General features: G+C 37.6%; 1 protein-coding gene across 7 annotated transcripts in view; it reads left to right on the forward strand.

Annotated features, from left to right (window-relative positions):
- The window catches only part of LOC126260848 (interaptin), a 212,946-nt gene that overhangs the window by 183,612 nt on the left and 9,187 nt on the right, over positions 1–20,147 (forward strand). For all 7 annotated transcript variants that reach the window (XM_049958253.1, XM_049958252.1, XM_049958256.1 and 4 more), the window contains one exon: positions 6,861–7,010. In XM_049958253.1, the coding sequence (XP_049814210.1) occupies positions 6,861–7,010 (150 nt within the window). The remainder of the gene's footprint in view (positions 1–6,860; positions 7,011–20,147) is intronic.

A 20,147-nucleotide genomic window follows, 5' to 3' on the forward strand; every position in this document is an offset into this window, starting at 1 on the left:
GGGTGGAAAAGGCAGCAGGATGACAAGGGAAGCTAGCAAAGAAGTTATGGCCAATCCTCCCCCACCCCCAACAAACGACAGGAGATATCCAAACCCTAACCAACTTGCCCCACCCTGAAAGTAGATTAAAATGTTGTATCTGAGAATAAATCCCACTTTCATGGAGAAATGTCAACTGTCCACAATTCATCTGCCAATATTAGAGGCAACAATGTAGGAAAAGACCTATTGCTACTTACTGTAAAGAAGACACATCAAGGAACAGACAGTCACAGTTGAAAGACACTCTCATATGGCTTTTGGCCACAGCCTTCATCAGTAACACACACACACACACACACACACACACACACACACACACACAAAACTGCTAACTCCGGCATCTTGGTCGAAGATACTGGAGTTGGCGGTCGTCTGTGCATGAGGTGTGTGTGTGTGTGTGTGTGTGTGTGTGTGTGTGTGTGTGTGTGTGTTTTACTGATGGAAGGCTGTGGATGAAACCTATATGTTAGTATCTTTTAATTGTGCCTCACTGCAGCTTGACGTGTCTTCTTTATAGTAATTAGCAATCTATCTTTTCCCTACATAGTTGATATCCCTACCTGGAGTTTCCATTGTGTAATATTACAGGCAAAGAATCTGAAATACCATGCTTAGCACGGAGAGGCAGAACGGTGGGTCAGCCCTGCAGGATGTGAGCTGCTGTCTTTATGGCCCCACCGCGATTTAGACACAAGTAACATTTATTGCCTCTACCAGTGGCAACCCTGATTTGCGTGAAAGGTTTGTGGGGACAGGAGCTAGGTGTAAGGCCACCCGGCTGTAGTGCCAGTTAGGTATGAGCTACTGCCAACTCCTAAATGACAAGGAATACAGGATATGTCAAATATTAAGCTGATAAAGAACAGTAAACTGCAGTCATATGATGACACCAGTTTTGGGACAGGGCGTTCATATGATAAACAGAAGAGACACTGTTATCCAGTCCACTTCTCAGCAGAGAAAAAAGTCACCAGAAACTGTCAGCGCACCAACTACACATATAAACAGAAGTGAAACCGTTATCAGGTTCACTTCCCAGCAAAGAAGAAAGTCTCCAGGAACTGTCAGCACATCATCTACATATATAAATGTCATGTTGTCATCTCCAAGTCAAGTGGGTCAGTTAAAAGGAAGTTTTCAGTCAGTGAATAAGAAATTCAAAGAGCAGATGATTTAAATGTAAGTGTACAGCCAGTGAGTGTAAGCAATCAAGCTGTAAAAGTGAGAAAAGCAAGTACGCAAGACATGAGTAAAAATAAACAAGCTACTGTACGTGCATCTTCTAGATTGAGAAAAGTTCCACAGAGGAGCAGTGACTTTTTATGGATGGCACCAGGGAAATCATTTCGTCATCATGTGGATCCAACATGATCAAGAACCTAGCCAGAGATGTAAGTACACAATCAACAAGTGACAGAACAATATACAAGCAATGTGAACAACCTGATATACTGCTACAGAGGAATCCAGACCTACCCCTTTGTGAGGATGACTCGTTATTATTTGTACATATAAATATCAGGTCATTAAGAAACAAAACTGATGACTTGAGTTTTTTGTTAGGAGTGAAAAGGAATATTATATTATGTATCAATGAACACTGGTTAAGTGAAGACCAATACACAACTATGGGGGAGCCTCTATATATGTTAGTAGTGGTATAGACTGTGATTACAGTGCCCTTAGTGTTAATGATTACTGTATAGAAAATGTACTGGAAATAGCAGCAGTGTTACTGCCCATGTTAAAACTCGTAATTGTGTCTGTATACCACACACCTGATAATGATGTTGAAGTATTTGCACAGTCCTTACAGAAACTGATACTACACCTCGATAAGTGGCTTAAATATATTATTTTAAGGTTTGGTGGCATAAATATTGATATAAGGTAGAACACACCTAAACAACTTAATCTTCTGACTATGCTAAGATCACATAACCTGCACTGCATTAATGAAAACCCAAGAAGACAGTCTACCTGCCTTGATAATGTAATCACAAATGTTGAGACAAATCGGTATGAACTAGGGCTATTCAATACTCATTTTTTATCAGACCATAAAGGTATTTGGTTAAAATTGATAACAAAAGAGCCAGCATCTGTTCCCAATAAAATTAAGTACATTAGGCTTTTGAATGAAGAGAACATTGATAACTACAGAACACAAATAAAGATGACAAATTGGAATTACATTCTGCTGGAAAGTAATCATATTGAAAAAGTGTTTACATTATTCATTAGTGCATTGTCAGATGCATTTAAAACTTGCTGCCCTAAAGTAATGAGAAAAAATAAGGGAACTATGAGGAAACATGGTCTCACATCAGTGCATAACTGGTTCACACCTGACCTACAAAGGCTCAGAACTCTGTTAATGATTTCCTATGACAAATCAAAAAATAGTGAAGCCGAAAAAGCAAACTACATAAGTTTGAGGAACAAATACAAGGCAGAAATTAGGTTAAGCAAGTGCAAGGCAAATGATGATTATATTAATAAGTCACAAAATAAATGCAAAGCAGCCTGGACTGTTACCAAGACTCATCTGGGTAGAAATAAAGATGTTAACAAAAATAATTCATGTGATGCTTGTATCACACCGGCAACGGCCTTGCCGCAGTGGCTACACCGGTTCCCGTGAGATCACCGAAGTTAAGCGCTGTCGGGCGTGGCCGGCGCTTGGATGGGTCACCATCCCGCCGCCACGTGCTGTTGCCATTTTTCGGGGTGCACTCAGCCTCGTGATGCCAATTGAGGAGCTACTCGACCGATTAGTGGCGGCTTCGGTCAAAGAATACCGTCCTAACGGTCGGGAGTGCGGTGTGCTGACCACACGCCCCTCCTTATCCGCATCCTCCTCGGAAGATGACACGGCGGCCGGACGGTCCCGGAAGGGCCACTTGTGGCCTACAGACGGAGCTTTTTTTTTTTTTTTTTTTTTGTATCACACCAGATGATTTCAACACCTTCTTCATTAAAGCTGCCAGTATGAATAACAGTGCTGCAAATGAACATATCCATAAATGTGACAACAACTATATCTCAAATAATAGAAATTCATTTCTACAAAATTTTGAGGATATGGTTCCTGTGTTTAAATGGAAAGAAGTAAAAGTAACAGATATTAAAACTGCAATAGCAAAATTAAGTTACTCAAAATCAGAAGACATTTATGGTCTCTCCAATTTTGTAATAAAAAAATAGATGTAATAGCACATCAACTCTGTTCCCTTATGAACCGGATGTTTGTCAGTGGCTGTTTCCCTTCATCCTTAAAAATGGCAGTCAGTACTCCACTGCACAAGAAAGGTGATAAGTCTTGTCCTAATAATTACCGTCCAATCTCCCTTGTACCCATCATATCAAAAGTAGTGGAATATTGCATACAGCTCCAAATTAGTCAACATCTGTGTGTGAATAATATTCTTAGTGACTCTCAGTATGGCTTCAGGTCCGGCATGTCAATGGCAAAAGCAGTTGAAGATGTTGTTTCATATATATTGTCATCATTCGAATCAGGATTATCAGTTAATGCCACTCTTGTGGACCTCAGCAAGGTATTTGACTCTGTCAGTCACAGGATACTACTAGAAAAACTGCACTGCTATGGTATTAGGGGCTCAGAACTACCTCTTATCAGATCCTATCTGAGCAACAGAAAACAAATTGTGCATTTTAACAATATGAGGTCAAATGTCTTGGATATCATGCAGGGTGTACCACAAGGCTCTGTGTTTGGACCTTTACTTTTTATAATATATGTAAATGACTTGCCCAGCACCATGTTATGTAAATCCACAGTCTATGCAGATGATACAACTTTTGTTACAGCAGGGAAAGACTTAGGAAAATTAAATGAGGAAAGTGAGGCTCATCTCAGAGCAGCCATCAAGTGATTCCAACTCAATGACTTGCATATAAATCATGATAAAACTGTAAATATTCTCTTTAGCTTGTGTGTTAAGAGTGATAAGATTGATTGTGTCTCAGCTAAACTACTTGGGATCCATCTTGACTCAAAATTAACATGGAAGAGTCATACCGATTATATTTGTACTAAGTTAGCACTTGTGACATATTTGTTAGGTAAACTAAGGTCATGTGTTAGTGGTAAGCATACTATGCCTTTTTCCACACCCATTTAACATATGCCACTTTGTTGTGGGGAAACTCACACGGAGCAAAACAAGTTTTCATTTGGCATAAGAAGGCAGTCAGATGCATCCATGGAGTCAGAAATAACAAGTCTTGTAGACCATATTTCAAAAACATAAAAATACTAACAGTTGCAGCCCTCTTTATACTAGGTTGTCTGACACACACAAAAGAAAACCAACACAGTCACAACCTACGACAATCTATCCATCACCATGACACACGTATAAAACAGCAAATTGACATTCCAGTTGCTAGACTAAAGAAAACTCAAGATAGTTACAGGTACATGGGAGTAAAACTATTTAACATGTTGCCAAAGAGGCACATAATGTGTCACTGAATGAGTTTAAAAGTGTCACAAAGAAATGGCTTACAGAAAAAGCTTTTTTACAATAGAAGAGTTTATAATGTGCACTAAAGATGATCATAAGTACTGGTACTAATGTAGTTTCACTTGGATTAAACTTATACATGTACATATAATGCAAATACCTTGTGCAGCATCAAGGACAAATTTTTGTAACTTATTAGACATTAATGATCTACAATATATTACACCATTTCTGTTAGTTATGTAAACTGTATATGTATACTAATGACATCAGTTGCATTTTTTAATGCCTAAAGACGGATAATAAAATAAATAAAAAAAGATTTTTGGGTATACAGTTAATATTCAGGGGGAGTGAAGGGAAATGTGGGAAACGGTTGCACAGAAAAGTAGCTTCTTCTGGGCTTGCGCTGGAATTGTGTGGTTGGCAATTGGCCAGTTGGCAGTAGCTCATGCCAGACTGTATGGTCAGGTGACCATGCCTTGCTGTCACTGCAGTCAGGTGGCTGGCAGTTGCTCATAGCCCCTGACAAACTTGTCACTACAGTCAGGCAGACCGGTAGCTCACAGCTCCCATCATTGCCACTACATGTCAATCCAGACACTAGCTAAAATGGAATAGATTTTTGAGCCTCCTGTGAACTTTCCTGGCAGGTGCTGCTTAAATTGTTTGTTATAGAGAAATGATTTTCGGCAACTTAACGGTGAATCTAGGATAGGGAGGAAATCATTTATTTTATTTATGAGAATTATTGTTTCTGTGATTACCGTATTTACTCGAATCTAAGCCGCACTCGAATCTAAGCCGCACCTGAAAAATGAGACTCGAAATCAAGGGAAAAAAATTTTCCCGAATCTAAGCCGCACCTGAAATTTGAGACTCGAAATTCAAGGGGAGAGAGAAGTTTTAGGTCGCACCTCCAAATCGAAACAAAGTTCGTCTAATTGTAATATGAGACACAATTTAGGTCGAATGAATGACGATACAGCTGCGGTAGTTTGGTTCGAGTCGTAAGCTTAGCAGTTACGGTTTACCAGGTAGCCATTGCTACGCGTCATGCGCTCCGTCCGTATTTATACGGATATCCTTCCTTTTTCACGTGCTTCGTCTGGTTTGAATTGATTGCTTATTTTTCTTTGATCTGATAAGTGCCGTTCTCTTTGTTATAGGTGTTTACGTCAGTCTAAGCTGAAAATGCATTACTATACTGTCATGCATTGTTTGTCGCATTCTGATAGGTGCGTGTTTACGGCCTGTCGCCGCTCGCGGCGTGGCTTGCTTTTGTGCGCGCTACTGCCGCTTACAAATAAAAAATAGAGAGGAATCGTTTCATTAGCGAAACATTTGTTGTTACTTACACTACTGCTTTCTTTGATAATGATCAACAAGAACCAAATAATAGACTGCATATGATAGATGATGTTCTGAACGAGAGTTTAGCGAAAATTTTTCTCCGTTTGAAAATCTTTGCAGGTGCCTCTTTAGTTCATTACTTTCTGCACAGAAATTAGTCATCTTAGATTTAAAAATCTAGTCAGTTGCCGTGCTTCATTTCTGACTGTATCACTATCAGGCATAAGAATAATACGAATATAAACATGACATGATATGTATATTCTTCCGCGTTTGCTGTTGTCTCACTCTAGTTTCTTAGTTTATTAGGCAGACAGGATTTAAATGAGATAGTAGCAAACACGAAACAATACATGGCAAAATGTTTATATTCGTATTAATCTTGTGGCGAAGAGAATACTACATGTGATTCACAATACATAAAAGCTCCTATTAGCAACCATCTCTTCTCACAGGTAGGAAAAAAATTCAGAACATAGAGTTGGCCATGTTGACAAACATCCCAAACAGTCTTGCCAGTCGGATATTCGTAGTACATTGAAATGCTGCTACATTCGAAGATCAACAATACAGAATTTGTATTTACTTCGTTGGATAATGTACCAAAATTCAGTGGTCGAAACTCTGGGCGGAGGAAAAAGGCTCGTCTTCCACTTTTTTTTTTTTTTAAATTTATTTACTGACGCAGAGATTTTGGTGCCAGTATTTATCTTTGTGCCTACAAAGCATGCCTGTGTGGCGCTACATATATTCGACAGCAGAAGTTAGTTGTGGCGGCACCCACCAACATTTTTCAGAACTCCCGCTTGCTTTGCACTCGATTCTAAGCCGCATGCGGTTTTTTGGATTACAAAAACCGGAAAAAAAGTGCGGCTTAGATTCGAGTAAATACGGTAAGTGGCATCAAAAGTATGTTTATTTTAATTGATTTCACTGTAGTCTCTATAGTGCTCTCCCCCATTCTTTTTACAGAAAGTATGAAAGAAGTAAAGATATTATCCAGGGAATAAAGAATAATGAGGAGACATTGAGAGCGAGTTTAGCAGAATATGAAGCTACAATCAAGCAACAGGAGCAGAAATATGACTTTCTGAAATCATATGCCACAAGCCAGCTGGAAAGGTAACATTTGATTTACTTATGTTGGCAGCAGTCAGACATTTATGTACTTAACACTGATTCATAATATGATATCCATTGTATAAGGTCATGATGCTAGTCACCTGTCAGAAATGATTTTGTGAGATACAGTACTTTTTCTTCATCTCTTTAAGTTTCAAAAGCCATTGTCAAGATAGTATCACATTTCAGTTTTGTGTAGAAATTAATTACATTACAACATAATCATTAACAATGGTTCTTCATTCACATTAGTTTAAGTTTGGATTATGTCATATGTTCTCAGCCTGATAGTTGTCCAGTGCAGTTGTTGAATTTGACGAAGGGTAATTATACTTTGGCTGGCCCATTCACAAGACTTGATCACCATATATATATTTATTTATTATTATTATTATTATTATTAGTAGTAGTAGTAGTAGTAGTGCTGCTCTACTACTACTACTACTACTACTTTTTTTACATGGAAAGCAAAAAGATACTGTTTACAAAGACATGCATACTACACCAGATGACAGGAACTGACGTATCACTGCTGCCTGTATGGAAATTTATGATGAAATTCTAGAACATGTGCTTCACTGTTTACTTGGTAGACTGGAAGCATATATTGAAGCTGGTGGTCTACATTTTGAACAATACCGATGAAGGCCAATTCTTTCTTCTTTAGGATCTAAAGCTCCCCTCCCAGTTGGAGTATGCAAATGAGGCTGGTATTTACAATTTTGAAACTCTCGATTGTTTGTGGACCTTTAATACTGGAATACTGAAATAACTCTATTGACGTTCTAATTTACTCTTGTTTCATCTTGTTAATGCCAGTTGGCACTGCCACATTTTAAAAAATGTGGCTTTCTAAAATAGGTATACTTTATAATTATTATTTAAAGCTTATGTATGCTGCAATTGTAGGCCCTAGGTTGCACTTCATTTTTGTGAAAACAGCACATCAAAAAATCTTAAATATATGAATTATTTGGGGAACAAGAGTTAGATGATATCAGGCTGTATATTTATAAGGGATGGAATTATTTGATACCCCCCCCCCCTCAAAAACAATTTCTGCTTAGAGATAAAGCCCTCCAAAAATGACACTGTGCATACCATTTTGAAGATGCGAATTTTGGAAAAAAAAATTTAAAATGCTGTATCCCTGCACTAGTTTTAGATTATTTTTTTTTAAAGATAATTACTTCATGATTACAAAGGAATCCTCCATTTGGACTTATCTGTCAAGGTTCTCTTATTATAGCATTCTGAGCTAAAAATGCCGATCCATAAAATTTTTTTCCAAATTCGCATCTTCAAAGTGGTGTCTGAAGGGATATGTATTGTGCCTTTATTATTATTATTATTATTATTTATTTTATGGCCTTCATTGGACCACTCTAGTCAAAAATACAAAGTTGTAAACAAGTTGTTACACAGGTATACAATTTGGCTCAACAGTAACTTAATATGATATTTAGGTAATATAATTAGAGTCAATCTTATATGAAAGGTGTTTTGCTCATCTGTCTGCCCAATATTTCTTCATTCTTTCACATATTTCCTTTTTCTTCAACTGAAACCACTCTTCCTGTACTCCTTTTATTGATTTTCATTTGTAGTCTGATTTGCGGGTGTTGCAGTATTCTGGTATTCTCTGTCTTGTTTTTTTAGGTCATCTACTGGAATTTGGAGTTCTTTTATATCTTCCTTAATTTTTGTGACCCATTTAATTTCGCTCTTGCTATTCCACAATTTTTGTATTATTTTTTTACTAATTCTGTTTTCTGCAGTTCTCATCAGATGTCCAATGAATGAGATGCGTTTCTTCCTGATCGTGCTCATGACTGGTTCTATTTTCTTATATACTGTTTCGTTTGATGCTATTCTCCAGTGTCCATTTATTTTATACTGTTTATTTATACATGTCCTAATTATTCTTCTTTCTATTTTTAGTATTCTGTCAATTTCTGCTGTATTAGTTGTTTTGAAGATAGTTACAGCTGCATACTTTATTTCTGGTTGTGCAACTGTTTTATAGTGTTTTAATTTTGCATCTATAGATAGGCTTTTTTTGTTGTATGTAGTTTTGGTAATTTAATTTGCGTAGTTCAGTTTTTTTTACTCTATGCTGCCATAATGGCTTCTCATTTAGATTGTATGTTGTTATTTCTCCTAAATATTTAAATTTATCACCAGTTTCGATTTCCTGTTCTCCTATTGTAATTTTGTTTGCAAGTGGTGGATCAGTTAGCATAATCTCCGCTTTTTCAAATGATATTCTAAGGCCTATTTTCTCTGCTATTTCTTTTAGTGATTTCACTTGTTGCCTGGCTTCTTGAACGGTGGTGGTTAGGAGAGCAAGACCATCAGCAAATACCAAGCAGTTTAAGCTAATATCATCTTTTGCACTTCCAATTCTTATCATCTTTGGATTGTCCTTGTACCATTCTCTCATTATGTATTCCAGTGCACAGTTGAACAGTAATCGAGAAATGGTGATAGGCAGTCACCTTGTCTTAAGCCTGTTTTTATGAGGAATGGTTCTGAAATTTCTCCGCTAAACTTCACTTTTGATTTGGTGTTGGTTAGAGTGAGTTGTATTATTTTAATTAGTGTTGGATGGAGTCCTAGATTTCTTAAAATTTTTAATACTGAAGGTCTGTGGAGACAGTCATATGCCTTCTTAAAATCTACAAATGTTATTGCCAGAGGTTTGTTCCGTTTCTTGTAGTATGCCATAATCAATTTAAAACTAATTATCTGTTCTGCACAGCTTCTCCATGGTCTGAAACCTCCCTGATATTCCCCTAACTCCTGTTCTAATTGCTCCTTGATTCTTCCATATAGGATCTTGGATTGAATTTTGTATGTGTAATATAGGAGAGAGATTCCTATGTAGTTGTCTGGGTTGCTCTTATCTCCCTTTTTGTGTAGTGGGTGAATGATGGCTGTGGTCCAATGTTCGGGGAATCGTTCTGTTACCCAAACTTTTGTTAGAGCCATGTGTAAGGAGATCTTGACTGTGTCACTTGCATATTTCCACATTTCAACAAAAACCTGATCTTCTCCACATGCCTTATAATTTTTTTGTTCTTTAAGAATTATTTCTACTTGTTGGAAAGTTGGAGGGTCTAGTTTGTTAGGTTTGCTTTTTATTGGGGTATTTAGATGATTTGTATTGGTTCTTTGGGTTCCTCGCAATTCGGAAGTTTGTTAAATGCTTTTGCCATGATTTGTGCATTTTCCTTGTTACTGTGTGTCATTCTTCCATCTTCATCTGTCAGTATTAGTGTAGGGGCCTCATACTGTTGTAGTTGTTTCCCAAAGATTTTATAGTAGTTCCTGGAGTTGGTTTTATGATAATTACCTTCTATAGAGGTTATAATATCTTTATGGATTCCTCTCTTGATTCTTCTAATATTTTGTGTGAATTTGTTTCTTTCATTTTTTAGGTTGATGGCATTTTCTTCAGGTTTGTGTGTTCGAAACTTGAACCATGCTTGGTGTCTATCTTCATGGAATTTGTCGCATTCTGATGGCCACCATGCATATTTTCTTTGTGGGTTCAAGGGAGCTAGATTCTCTGCTTCTTTTTTAAGATTAGGCACTAGTTGTTCTAGATCATCTGATAATTTGATGGTTTGTGTTATTTGTTGGTATTTATTATTTTTAATTAGTTGATGCGGGTCAAACCCCCTGTTTATTTTATTAGTTTTCCGGTCCTCTTCTTTAACGGAGTAAATTTGATTTTAATTTTAACTATATAATGGTCTGAGCCTGTGTCAACTCCTCTCAGTACTTCAACATTGTGGATCACCTTATGAAAATGTTTGTCCATAGACACATGGTCTAGCTGCCACTCCATTTCCTCCAATCTGGATGTTTCCATGTTTTAAGTTTACTTGGCTTCCTCCTTAAGTATGTTGATTTAGATATAAGGTTGTGTTCTCTGCAGAGTTCTACAAGTCTTTGACCATTTTTGTTCATAAATTTATGTGGACTCCATTTTCCAATTATATCTTTATATTTCCTTTCTTTTTATTTACTCTGTTCACAGTTTGTTCTAGAAGGTCCCAAAATTTATCTACCTCTTCCTTTGTTTTTGTTAGACAATTTTTTTCATTTGTTGGGGCATGAGCATTTATTATTGTATAGGTTTTATTCATTGTTTTAAAGCTGAGAGTTGCAATTTTTGGTGATACTGCTTGGAAATCCGTTACTGAATCTATTATTTTTATGTTTACTAAAAACCCTGTTCCAAACTGGGGACATTGTTTCATTGCCCTCGGTCCTGGTTTCCCATTATAAATTCTGTATCCTTGTGATTCAAATGGGTCCTCTGTGGTGTTTCTCATTTCTTGGGTCCCTGTTGTTAAAATTTTTTGTTTATTTAGTTCATCTGCGAGCTCCTTGAGTTTTCCGGTCTGAAGTAGTGAGTTTATGTTGTGTGTTGCTGTATAATTTATCTGCTCATGTTTAATCTTCTTTTTGTGTTTTAGTGTGCATTTGATGGTTGCAAACGCTCTGATTCGATGCTGTCTTCTAGTTGACTACCCACTGAATTCGATGTAGCCGTTTCCTGTCTTTTTGAGCAGGACGGTTGAATTTTTTTCCTAAAAGACCTTTCCATTTTTGACTTTCGGTTTGCCGGCAGACTTGAGTGAAATAAAATAGCTCTGTGGACCACACACACCCTCTGCAGTTAACAACTGTAGTTGTAAATCGGAGCTTGCTCCAACTAAGGTTGACAACCTTCGAAAGTCAAAAATTATGCCTTTATACAAATACAAGAAAATTTCCACATGCTGAAAGCAAATGGTTTTAGAAATGAGCAGACATACATCAATATAGACTCTTACATTTAACAGGTCTCTCTCTCTCTCTCTCTCTCTCTCTCTCTCTCTCTTCTGATTTCAAGAATACCACTGATACCAACTGACTTTTCATTTCAGTTTAAGCTTGTCCAGTTTTCTGTTCACCTAGCATTCACAGTGATGACTAATAAATCACTGGGAATTAGTTGGAAGTGTGTGGAATATACCTTGAATTGCCACCTTTTTTCCCATGGGCAGTTTTACGCAGTGTACTTGAGAGTTGGTAAACCATTGGCACCATTAGTTTTCTCTCTGGACAGAAAGACAAAAAATATCTTTCATCACCAACCGTTGTGATGAACACATGAAAAACATCAACAGATTATCATCAAAACATTAAATTCTTATATATTTCATTTCAGTAAATTTGATCTTACTGAAAATGTTTTGTTTTGAAAATTGAAGGAAAGATTCGGTTGGATGAATTCCTTCTCAACTGACTACGTACAGCCTAAACCACTGGAGATGCAGACGTCTATAAATGCTTTCTGTTAAACTGGCTGTGAGAGAGAACATGCTAAGCTGTACCATGAAAAGTGCAAGTTTGTTTTCCATTTTGCCATCATTTTTAACAGAAAACAAGAAATTTGTTTTTATGGCCAACTTTATAATCCTACCTGTTCGTATATTAAAACCATGCAAAATACTGTCATTAAAGCTTCATATTTAATGAAACATATATCCATTTGGCTTGCTCTCTCCATGGTCACGACATATTTCACCTTCATGTAAGATGATAAAACTGCTAAAATTTAAACAGTAAGGATTGTTTCTAATAAAGTGAAAATTGTGTGGTCACATTAACTAGATAATATCTTTCTTAATATGGTGTGTGTGGACAGCGATTGCAAATGTAAGTCTTTGTAAACAGCAAGGAAAACAATAATAATCTGTTTGTGATCAGTGTTGTGAAGTTTTATAATCATGATTTGGTTTACATATGAGAGGCCGGTCAAGCTGTTTTACAGATAAGTTAAATGTTCCTGAGGTTAGGTTTCAACCAGCGATCTATGGACATCGTCTTATAAAATTTGGCGTTTTACCACTCTTAGTAATTGAGCTACCGAATATTTGAGGTGTAGTTGGGTGAATTTAATTTCATTAAGTCATGCTATCCTTTGTTTTAACAGTGGGAGAGCATATCTCGAAGATAAGTTAACTTCACAGTGCAACATATTTTTAATTAAATTAGTGAACTTGTGTGTCGACATGGTGGCAGTTTGCCGGTACAGAGCAACCACATTTTACGTGTCTTCTCATTCTCTGGAACACTAAAAAACAGTTTCTCAGTAGTTTTTGTAGGTGTATTTGCACAGTATGGTACTACACACCATATGTAACAGATTTTCCGAAACGTAAATTTCAAAACAAGGCATGACTGTGAATTACCATTATGACGGTAGGAGCAGCGAGCTAGCCGTTGATGTCACATAACTCAAATGGAGCATTTTAGCGGTGTTCAAATTATTTGAATTCCATTTCTGTTTTTATAAAAGAATACTGAAATTAAAGAGGAAGAAAAACATGTTAGGAGCATAAAGTGATGTAATTAACAATTTAAGACAATTTCCAGAAACAGTCAAATACCCTATTGTCCAGCATTTTTAGAAAATTAAAGAAAAAGCTTTAATATTTTTCATTGGACTTAACACAACACAATATTTTCTTTACAACGCACTAAAAAAGGTGGTGTAGTTATTCCTGCTGTTCTTATTATTTGTTATTAGTTGTTACTCATCCTCACACCCATCACCATGATCTTCATCAACTTTCATCTACTCCCCTTTGTTATAGTTTTCTTCTGGGGTACCAAAAGGAGGTCCTTGTAGAAAGTTTTGTTTTCTTCTCCCAGGAACAGCATCAAAGTACAAAGATATCTGCTTTAGCTGGCTGAAAACCTGCATTCTTTGTGCAATATTTTTATATCCAAAGAAGTAGGTTTTGTAGTAGGATTAATCTTGACTATGATATGTCTATTCCGTGGGTGAAAGTAAAGAGTTCCACAATGAGGGAAAAACTTATCTTCCACATCATTGCAAATTACCTGTACCTGCTGCTGTTTCAGGTGGTTTTGGTGTTTTCAAATAAAATGGCCCAGTAGCAAGTTTAATGTATACAAAATTATCATGTTTCATTATTTTTAACTGGAATGTATGAGGCAACATACAGGCTTCAACAATTTTCAGGAATGTCTGCAGTCTTTGTCTTCCACATCTTATGCCCCATCAATGAGAAGTCTTGCTCATTTGGTAAATACACTATGACCTTTCCTTCCTTCATGTTCAAGACAGTGGTAAATTGAGACCGAGTCATCTGCCAGATTGTGATTCCCAACGACATTGTACCCTAACTGTCTTGCATAGTAAATGGTATTTGACTGCAAGAGTGGTAGGGCAAGTTTTGCATATAGTCAGCTGAAATACAATTAATGAAGCCTTGTTTTGTTTCTAGAATATAGTTTCATTTCATGCTTACAAAAGCTTCTGCCCTTTTCAAGTGCAATGTCTTTTGTGCTAATGACTATTCTCAAAATCTCTTTCCTCAGTTTTCATTTTGCCATTCAAGGAATCACATATAGTACATGTATCAGACTGGGTATATTCAAAATGTTTTTCAAAAGTTTTATACAGTGTCCAGTCACTTTTGTAAGGAAGGTTGATATGGTACTGGTGGAAAAATTAGAAATGCATAGCACTTGTGATCAAATCTTCTGGCAGGTATCTTTGATTTGGGATATCACACTAGTAGTAGTGCTATTGCCTTGCTTTAAAGGAGTTTATATAATAGTAAGTCAACTGAGCAGTCAACTCTGGTATCTATTTTGGTCTCTGTATGGGAACTTCTTTTATCTTTTGGAGGCTGCTCACAGATTACAATACTGTTCTGGACTCTGTACAGTTTGTTCTTGGTTATTCCATGAAAGTTAAGGAATGGTACTTTACTAAATGGAAAATCCCTACCTTCAGTTTCTCAACTTGCAGGAAAATGCAGCTGCACGGCCAAGACATTCTTTTTCATCTTTTTTTGTAGATGAAAGAGAAGAGCAAGGCAGTATTGGTTCAAAAACCCCCTTCAATTGCAAGGAAAGTTAGAAAAAGACCTGGAGTTGCAAACAGATAGCTTACTGATTAAGGCAGTCATCATATAAAATCCAGAAATCCTGCTTAGAATGGAAAAATGCCAAACAAGCTTACAATTTGAAATTTTATGCATGGTAGAATACACCTTAAGAAGGCAGTGTCAGAATTGTTGAAGGTGTTAGTTTTGCTGCATGCAGAACTGCTTTTAACAGTGGTTTGTGTAGCCATTTTGATTAACCCCTGAATTGGCAAATGGACAGAAGTAGCTGTGATGAGATCTTAGGTGGATACTAAACTGGAATTTCAAGCTCCTGAACTGCACCAAAAATATCACTTGCCCTTTTCTGTATTTGTTATTATTTCCAGTTCATTTTGATAGCTGATCTTTTGCGGGTGTGTGAGATGCATTCCAGTTGTAACCCCTACAATTTTATTCTCAGTTCTGGAAACAGAAACATGTGGTTTGTTTTCAAATATGCATGTACTGGTTATGAATATGTGACAGAGATGACAGCATTGTACGGCACACAGAATTCTAATGGCAGTAGTGATACTGAGGACTTTTTCCTAAAATACCTAGAATGTCGATGTTTTCATGATAGGCAATGTTGATGCCTTATAAAGACATGAATGTGATTATATTTTAATTGTTTGTGACAGTGGATGAGACACTGATGCTGTGTGGAACAGAGCATCAATTAGCTAAAAGGAATTTACCCTCCCACTGTTGCATGAGCAATTTTCCTGTGATCTAACCAGACTTCTAAAGAAGTGTTTGCAACAGCCATAGAATCATGGCAGTCAGCATTGTGAAAAAGAGTACGGCTGCAAGGAGATTACATTAGGAAGTGACAAAAGTTTCACAGTTTTTATGTGGTTGGTTTGTGAAAGAAAAAAAAATCTGCATTGTTACAACTTGAACACACCTCATAATTCTTACAAAGATGAGGAGCAGGGAACTAAAACAGCAGGTTTTGACATTACATTGCAAATGCCTCCCAGCACTTCATTCAAGAATTTAATTTGTTGAAATGGAATAGCACTTCCATGAACGTCATTTTATAACCACTTTTATACTACAGATCTTATTATACTTTTGGAATTTAATTTACAATGGAACAGTTTATCACTTATTCTCTATAGTAAAAAAAGGGTCTGTTGCGTAACATAGACATCTTTCCTTACTTCAGGCTTCGCAAGCAAAGGAAAACTTAATGTATTTAAGGAATCCTAGTAATTATGAAGTATGTCTAGCCAAGTTTGTAGGGGGTAGGAAATGGTTCCAGCGGTTGTTCAGTATATGTGATCAAATTTGTAAGACATGGCAGTGACTGAAGTGCAAAAATGCTGATATGCGGATGAAATTTTGTTGAATCACATTACTTGTCCTGGATAATATCTTCATTTCGTCAATAGTAATCTATTGTTGGGCTGAAAGAGGAAGATGACAATATGTCCAAGTCAAGAATCCCACAAAGCGAATGAATTATGCTCTGCAACTGATTATTTATTGATATATTTATCGTATGGTGTTAACAACTACACAAAAGTATCTGCAATCAAATGGAAATGTCCAAACGTGACTACCACTCTAGAGCACTGTCTTTTGGCGTAGTGTCCTCAGATCACCATCAAATGCTCAGTGGGCACTCCTCTACGACGTGTTCTTTTGTTTGCTCCTCCACTCTGCTGTCTGTCAAGTCCACTTCTGCAAAGTGTAACCACATCTCAATTCACCCATCCTGATGTGGTTAAGCCTCGAGCAGGTGTGACATGGTAGTTGGAATCCATCAGCCTTCTTTGTTCTATCTTGAACCAGGTGAGCATTTGTGGGTGAATGTTTATTCTGGCATTGTCACCGATTGAAAGAATCAATCCAAGGTGGTATACTTGGATTTCAGATGGTGGCTTTTGCAGGACATCGTGCAAGGGAGAGTTTTTATGAGATGTGATCTTGTTGCGCAAGTTTATCTTAGCTGCTTTCCTCCTCAGATCTTGTGGAGAACAGTATTAGTTGGGACAGGTAACTACTGAGTGGGGGTATTCTGGCAGTCCCAGTGATAACACGCGTGGCTTCATTAAGCTGCACATCAATCAATTTTAGGTGTGCTGTTTCCCCACCAAGGAATGTGATATTCACCAGCAGAATAGACAGGAGCAAGTGCAGTGCACCCCAACTGCTTCCATCAATCTTGCGAAGATTGTTCAAGTACGAAGCCTCCCCAAAGATTGTGGTTACTGCAGTCAAGCAATCCCTGGGCAATGGGTTGATACAACCTAATTATGCCATGAAAGTTCTGCTACACAGCAACTACTGTACTTTGCAGTAGAACTTACATCCAACTGATAAAGAGATTTAGAATAAAATGTTGATAATTACTCCATTTTCTCTTATTTTAGTATTTCTTCTGTATGATCTTTGCAAGAAAGTCCATTCTTAATTTTTTATCCTAATTTGCAGTGATATTCCTGAAGTCATATATGTAGAGGTGGAAATAGTAATACACGTGTCAATGGCATTATTGAATCTGAATGTGTTGTAACATTCATTGATTGCGCATTAACCTTCTTTTCCACTGCAAAATGATGAAGTGCTGTTTGCATACAGTTCTTTCAATGTTTACATCCAATAAACTTGGTAATTTTACAGCTTCCTATGATGCATGATTTTTTAAAATCTGTTTAACACTTTGGAGACAAGCCACTTGGAAGAATTTTGGACCTAGGAAACCAGCCATTTATGCCATTATTTAAAGCATTTCTAGCACCTATGTAATTGATGTATCACCAAGAGGTAATACATAATTTAAAAAAGGCTCATGGTTCAAGAGTTATTTTTCATATTTACTTTAGTTCATTGATAGATTGCAAATTTCAAAATGAGGAGTGGATAGTTATCTTCTCAAGAAAAAAGTATGAAGTGAGTTATTGAGCAATTTCTTGCTCTTTCAACAAGAATGACACATTTGCTGCAAAAATACAGCATACTGCAAGTTTTAATGAGAATATGTACAAAATTATATCAGTGTGCTCATACTGCCTCCACTATTCGAGACAGTAGCTGTTATGTTCACTAAGCTTTATTTCTAAATAATTCAAGAAATTGACCATTTATGGCAACACCAACCAAGTGGCATGCAACAAGAAATCCATACATTGTTCTCATAAAAAATGAGTCCAATTTTCAAGCAATGTGTGACTTGCGCATCGATAAAATTGCAGCCCAACCTGTACTCGGGCGCAGTCTTTTTAATTTTAACACAAAAATACTGCCCAAACTATCCTCGGGCTTTGTCTCCAAAGTGTTAACAAGTTTGAAGAAGCCAGGAAATTACCAGTTTGCGTTTCATTTGTGGTTCGGAGAACCCAGTCTCGTAGATTTGCAATTGTAAATGTTTCACATTGGTTTTGTTTCACCTTGCCCCCCCCCCCCCTCTCCACATGGTTCTTTCTTTGTGTAATTCTCACCCCCCCCCCTCCCCCAATTCACATTCAGATTTTACAAAATTGGAGTAACTTTGTATGCTGCTTAAATTTAATTATTTTTCCCCACTTGTTTTAATGAAACTTTGTTACTAAAAACTGTTGCAATATGTGGCTACTTTGGGCTAGGAAAGCATATTTGTTGTTACTTCTTATGACACAACTACCATCACTCGAACTGCATTTCCATAAATTTTCAGTTATTTCCTGTTTATTTAAATGTTCCATCATTTCAGCTGAAAGGTTTACAGCACTTAAATAAATTTGTAAGACATTAAGTATCAAGTCGTACATATGTATGTCTTCAAGATAACAAATCGATGTCAGGGATATTGGATGGTAGTTTTGTGGATCACCCCTACTACCCTTCTTGTTGACGGGTATGACCTGTGCTTTCCTGCAACTCCTGGAAAAGGGTTTTTGCTCGAGGAATTTGTGATATGTATGTACGTACTCCTCAAGCGTGGCGGAAGGTGCCATTTACCACTACTAGTCATTCCTTTTCTGTTCCATTCATAGATAGAATGAGGAAAAAATGGCTATCTTTATGTGCCCATATGAGCCCTAATATCTCTGATCTTCATTACCCTTCCACAAAATGTACATTAGCAGCAGCAGTCTCAGATGTCTCAGTAGGGCTCCTCAAAAAGAATGTCTCCTTCCCTCCAGTGATTTCCATTCGAGTTCCTGTACCATTCTCATAATACTTGCATGTTGTTTGAACCTACTGGTAACAAATCTAGCAACCCCTCTCTGAATTGCTTTTATGTCTTCCTTTAACCCAACCTGTTGCAAATCCCAAACACTCAATCAGTATTCAACAATGGGTCACACCCGTGTCCTATATATGGTCTCCTGTACAGATTAACTACTTTCCTAAGACTCTCCCAATAAACGGAAGTCGACCATTCACATTCCTGACTATGGTCCTTATATGGTCATTCCATTCCATATTGCTGTGCAGTGTTATGCCTAAATATCTAATGGACACAACTGTGTCGAGCACACCCTACTAATACTGTATTCGAACATCATGGGTTCGTTTTCCCAACTCATCTGCATTAACTTGCATTTTTCTACATTCAGAGCTAGCTACCATTCATCACACTAACTAGACCCCCTGGGGTCCGCAACTCTTTTTGTGGATACGTGCGTGGCGAGCACGGGACCCCGAGCAAGTGCAGCTTTCTTTGATTTCCGGACTGCATACCTTCCTTTTCCACATCCTTCCCCTTCTCCCCCTGTGGGAGTATGTTTCATGAAAACACCCGGAGACGGACGCTTGTAACTGTAAGACAGTCTCTCTTCTTTGCTTTCTATGCTGGAAAGTCTCTGTCCTCCCTTTGTCCTTCTCTTTTCTTGCCTCTTCTCTTTACCCTCTTCTCCGCTGTGGCATTTAAGACCTCTCTCCTTTCCATTTCTTTGTTCCTCCCTTTCTCATTCTTTCCTCCCTGTGCGTGTCTGAAGGCAGACCCACACGTAGCTGGTGACGGGATAACGCGTAATTCCCAGCCCCAGGTAGACAGGTAGGACACATACGTACTCCATGGTAACGGCCAGGCCCAGGGAGGGGTGATTACCCGAGCTGGTACCTTCCGAACGTGCCAATTGGTCCCTCCGTCTGTTTCTCGGGAGGTGTGACCTGAGGTGTGAACAATCACCAAAGGCGGGAGTGCCCTCAGAGGGGGCCCCACAAGGAAGGAGCACGCCAT

The sequence above is a fragment of the Schistocerca nitens genome, chromosome 5 (genome assembly GCF_023898315.1).
Source record: "Schistocerca nitens isolate TAMUIC-IGC-003100 chromosome 5, iqSchNite1.1, whole genome shotgun sequence".
Lineage (NCBI taxonomy): Eukaryota > Metazoa > Arthropoda > Insecta > Orthoptera > Acrididae > Schistocerca > Schistocerca nitens.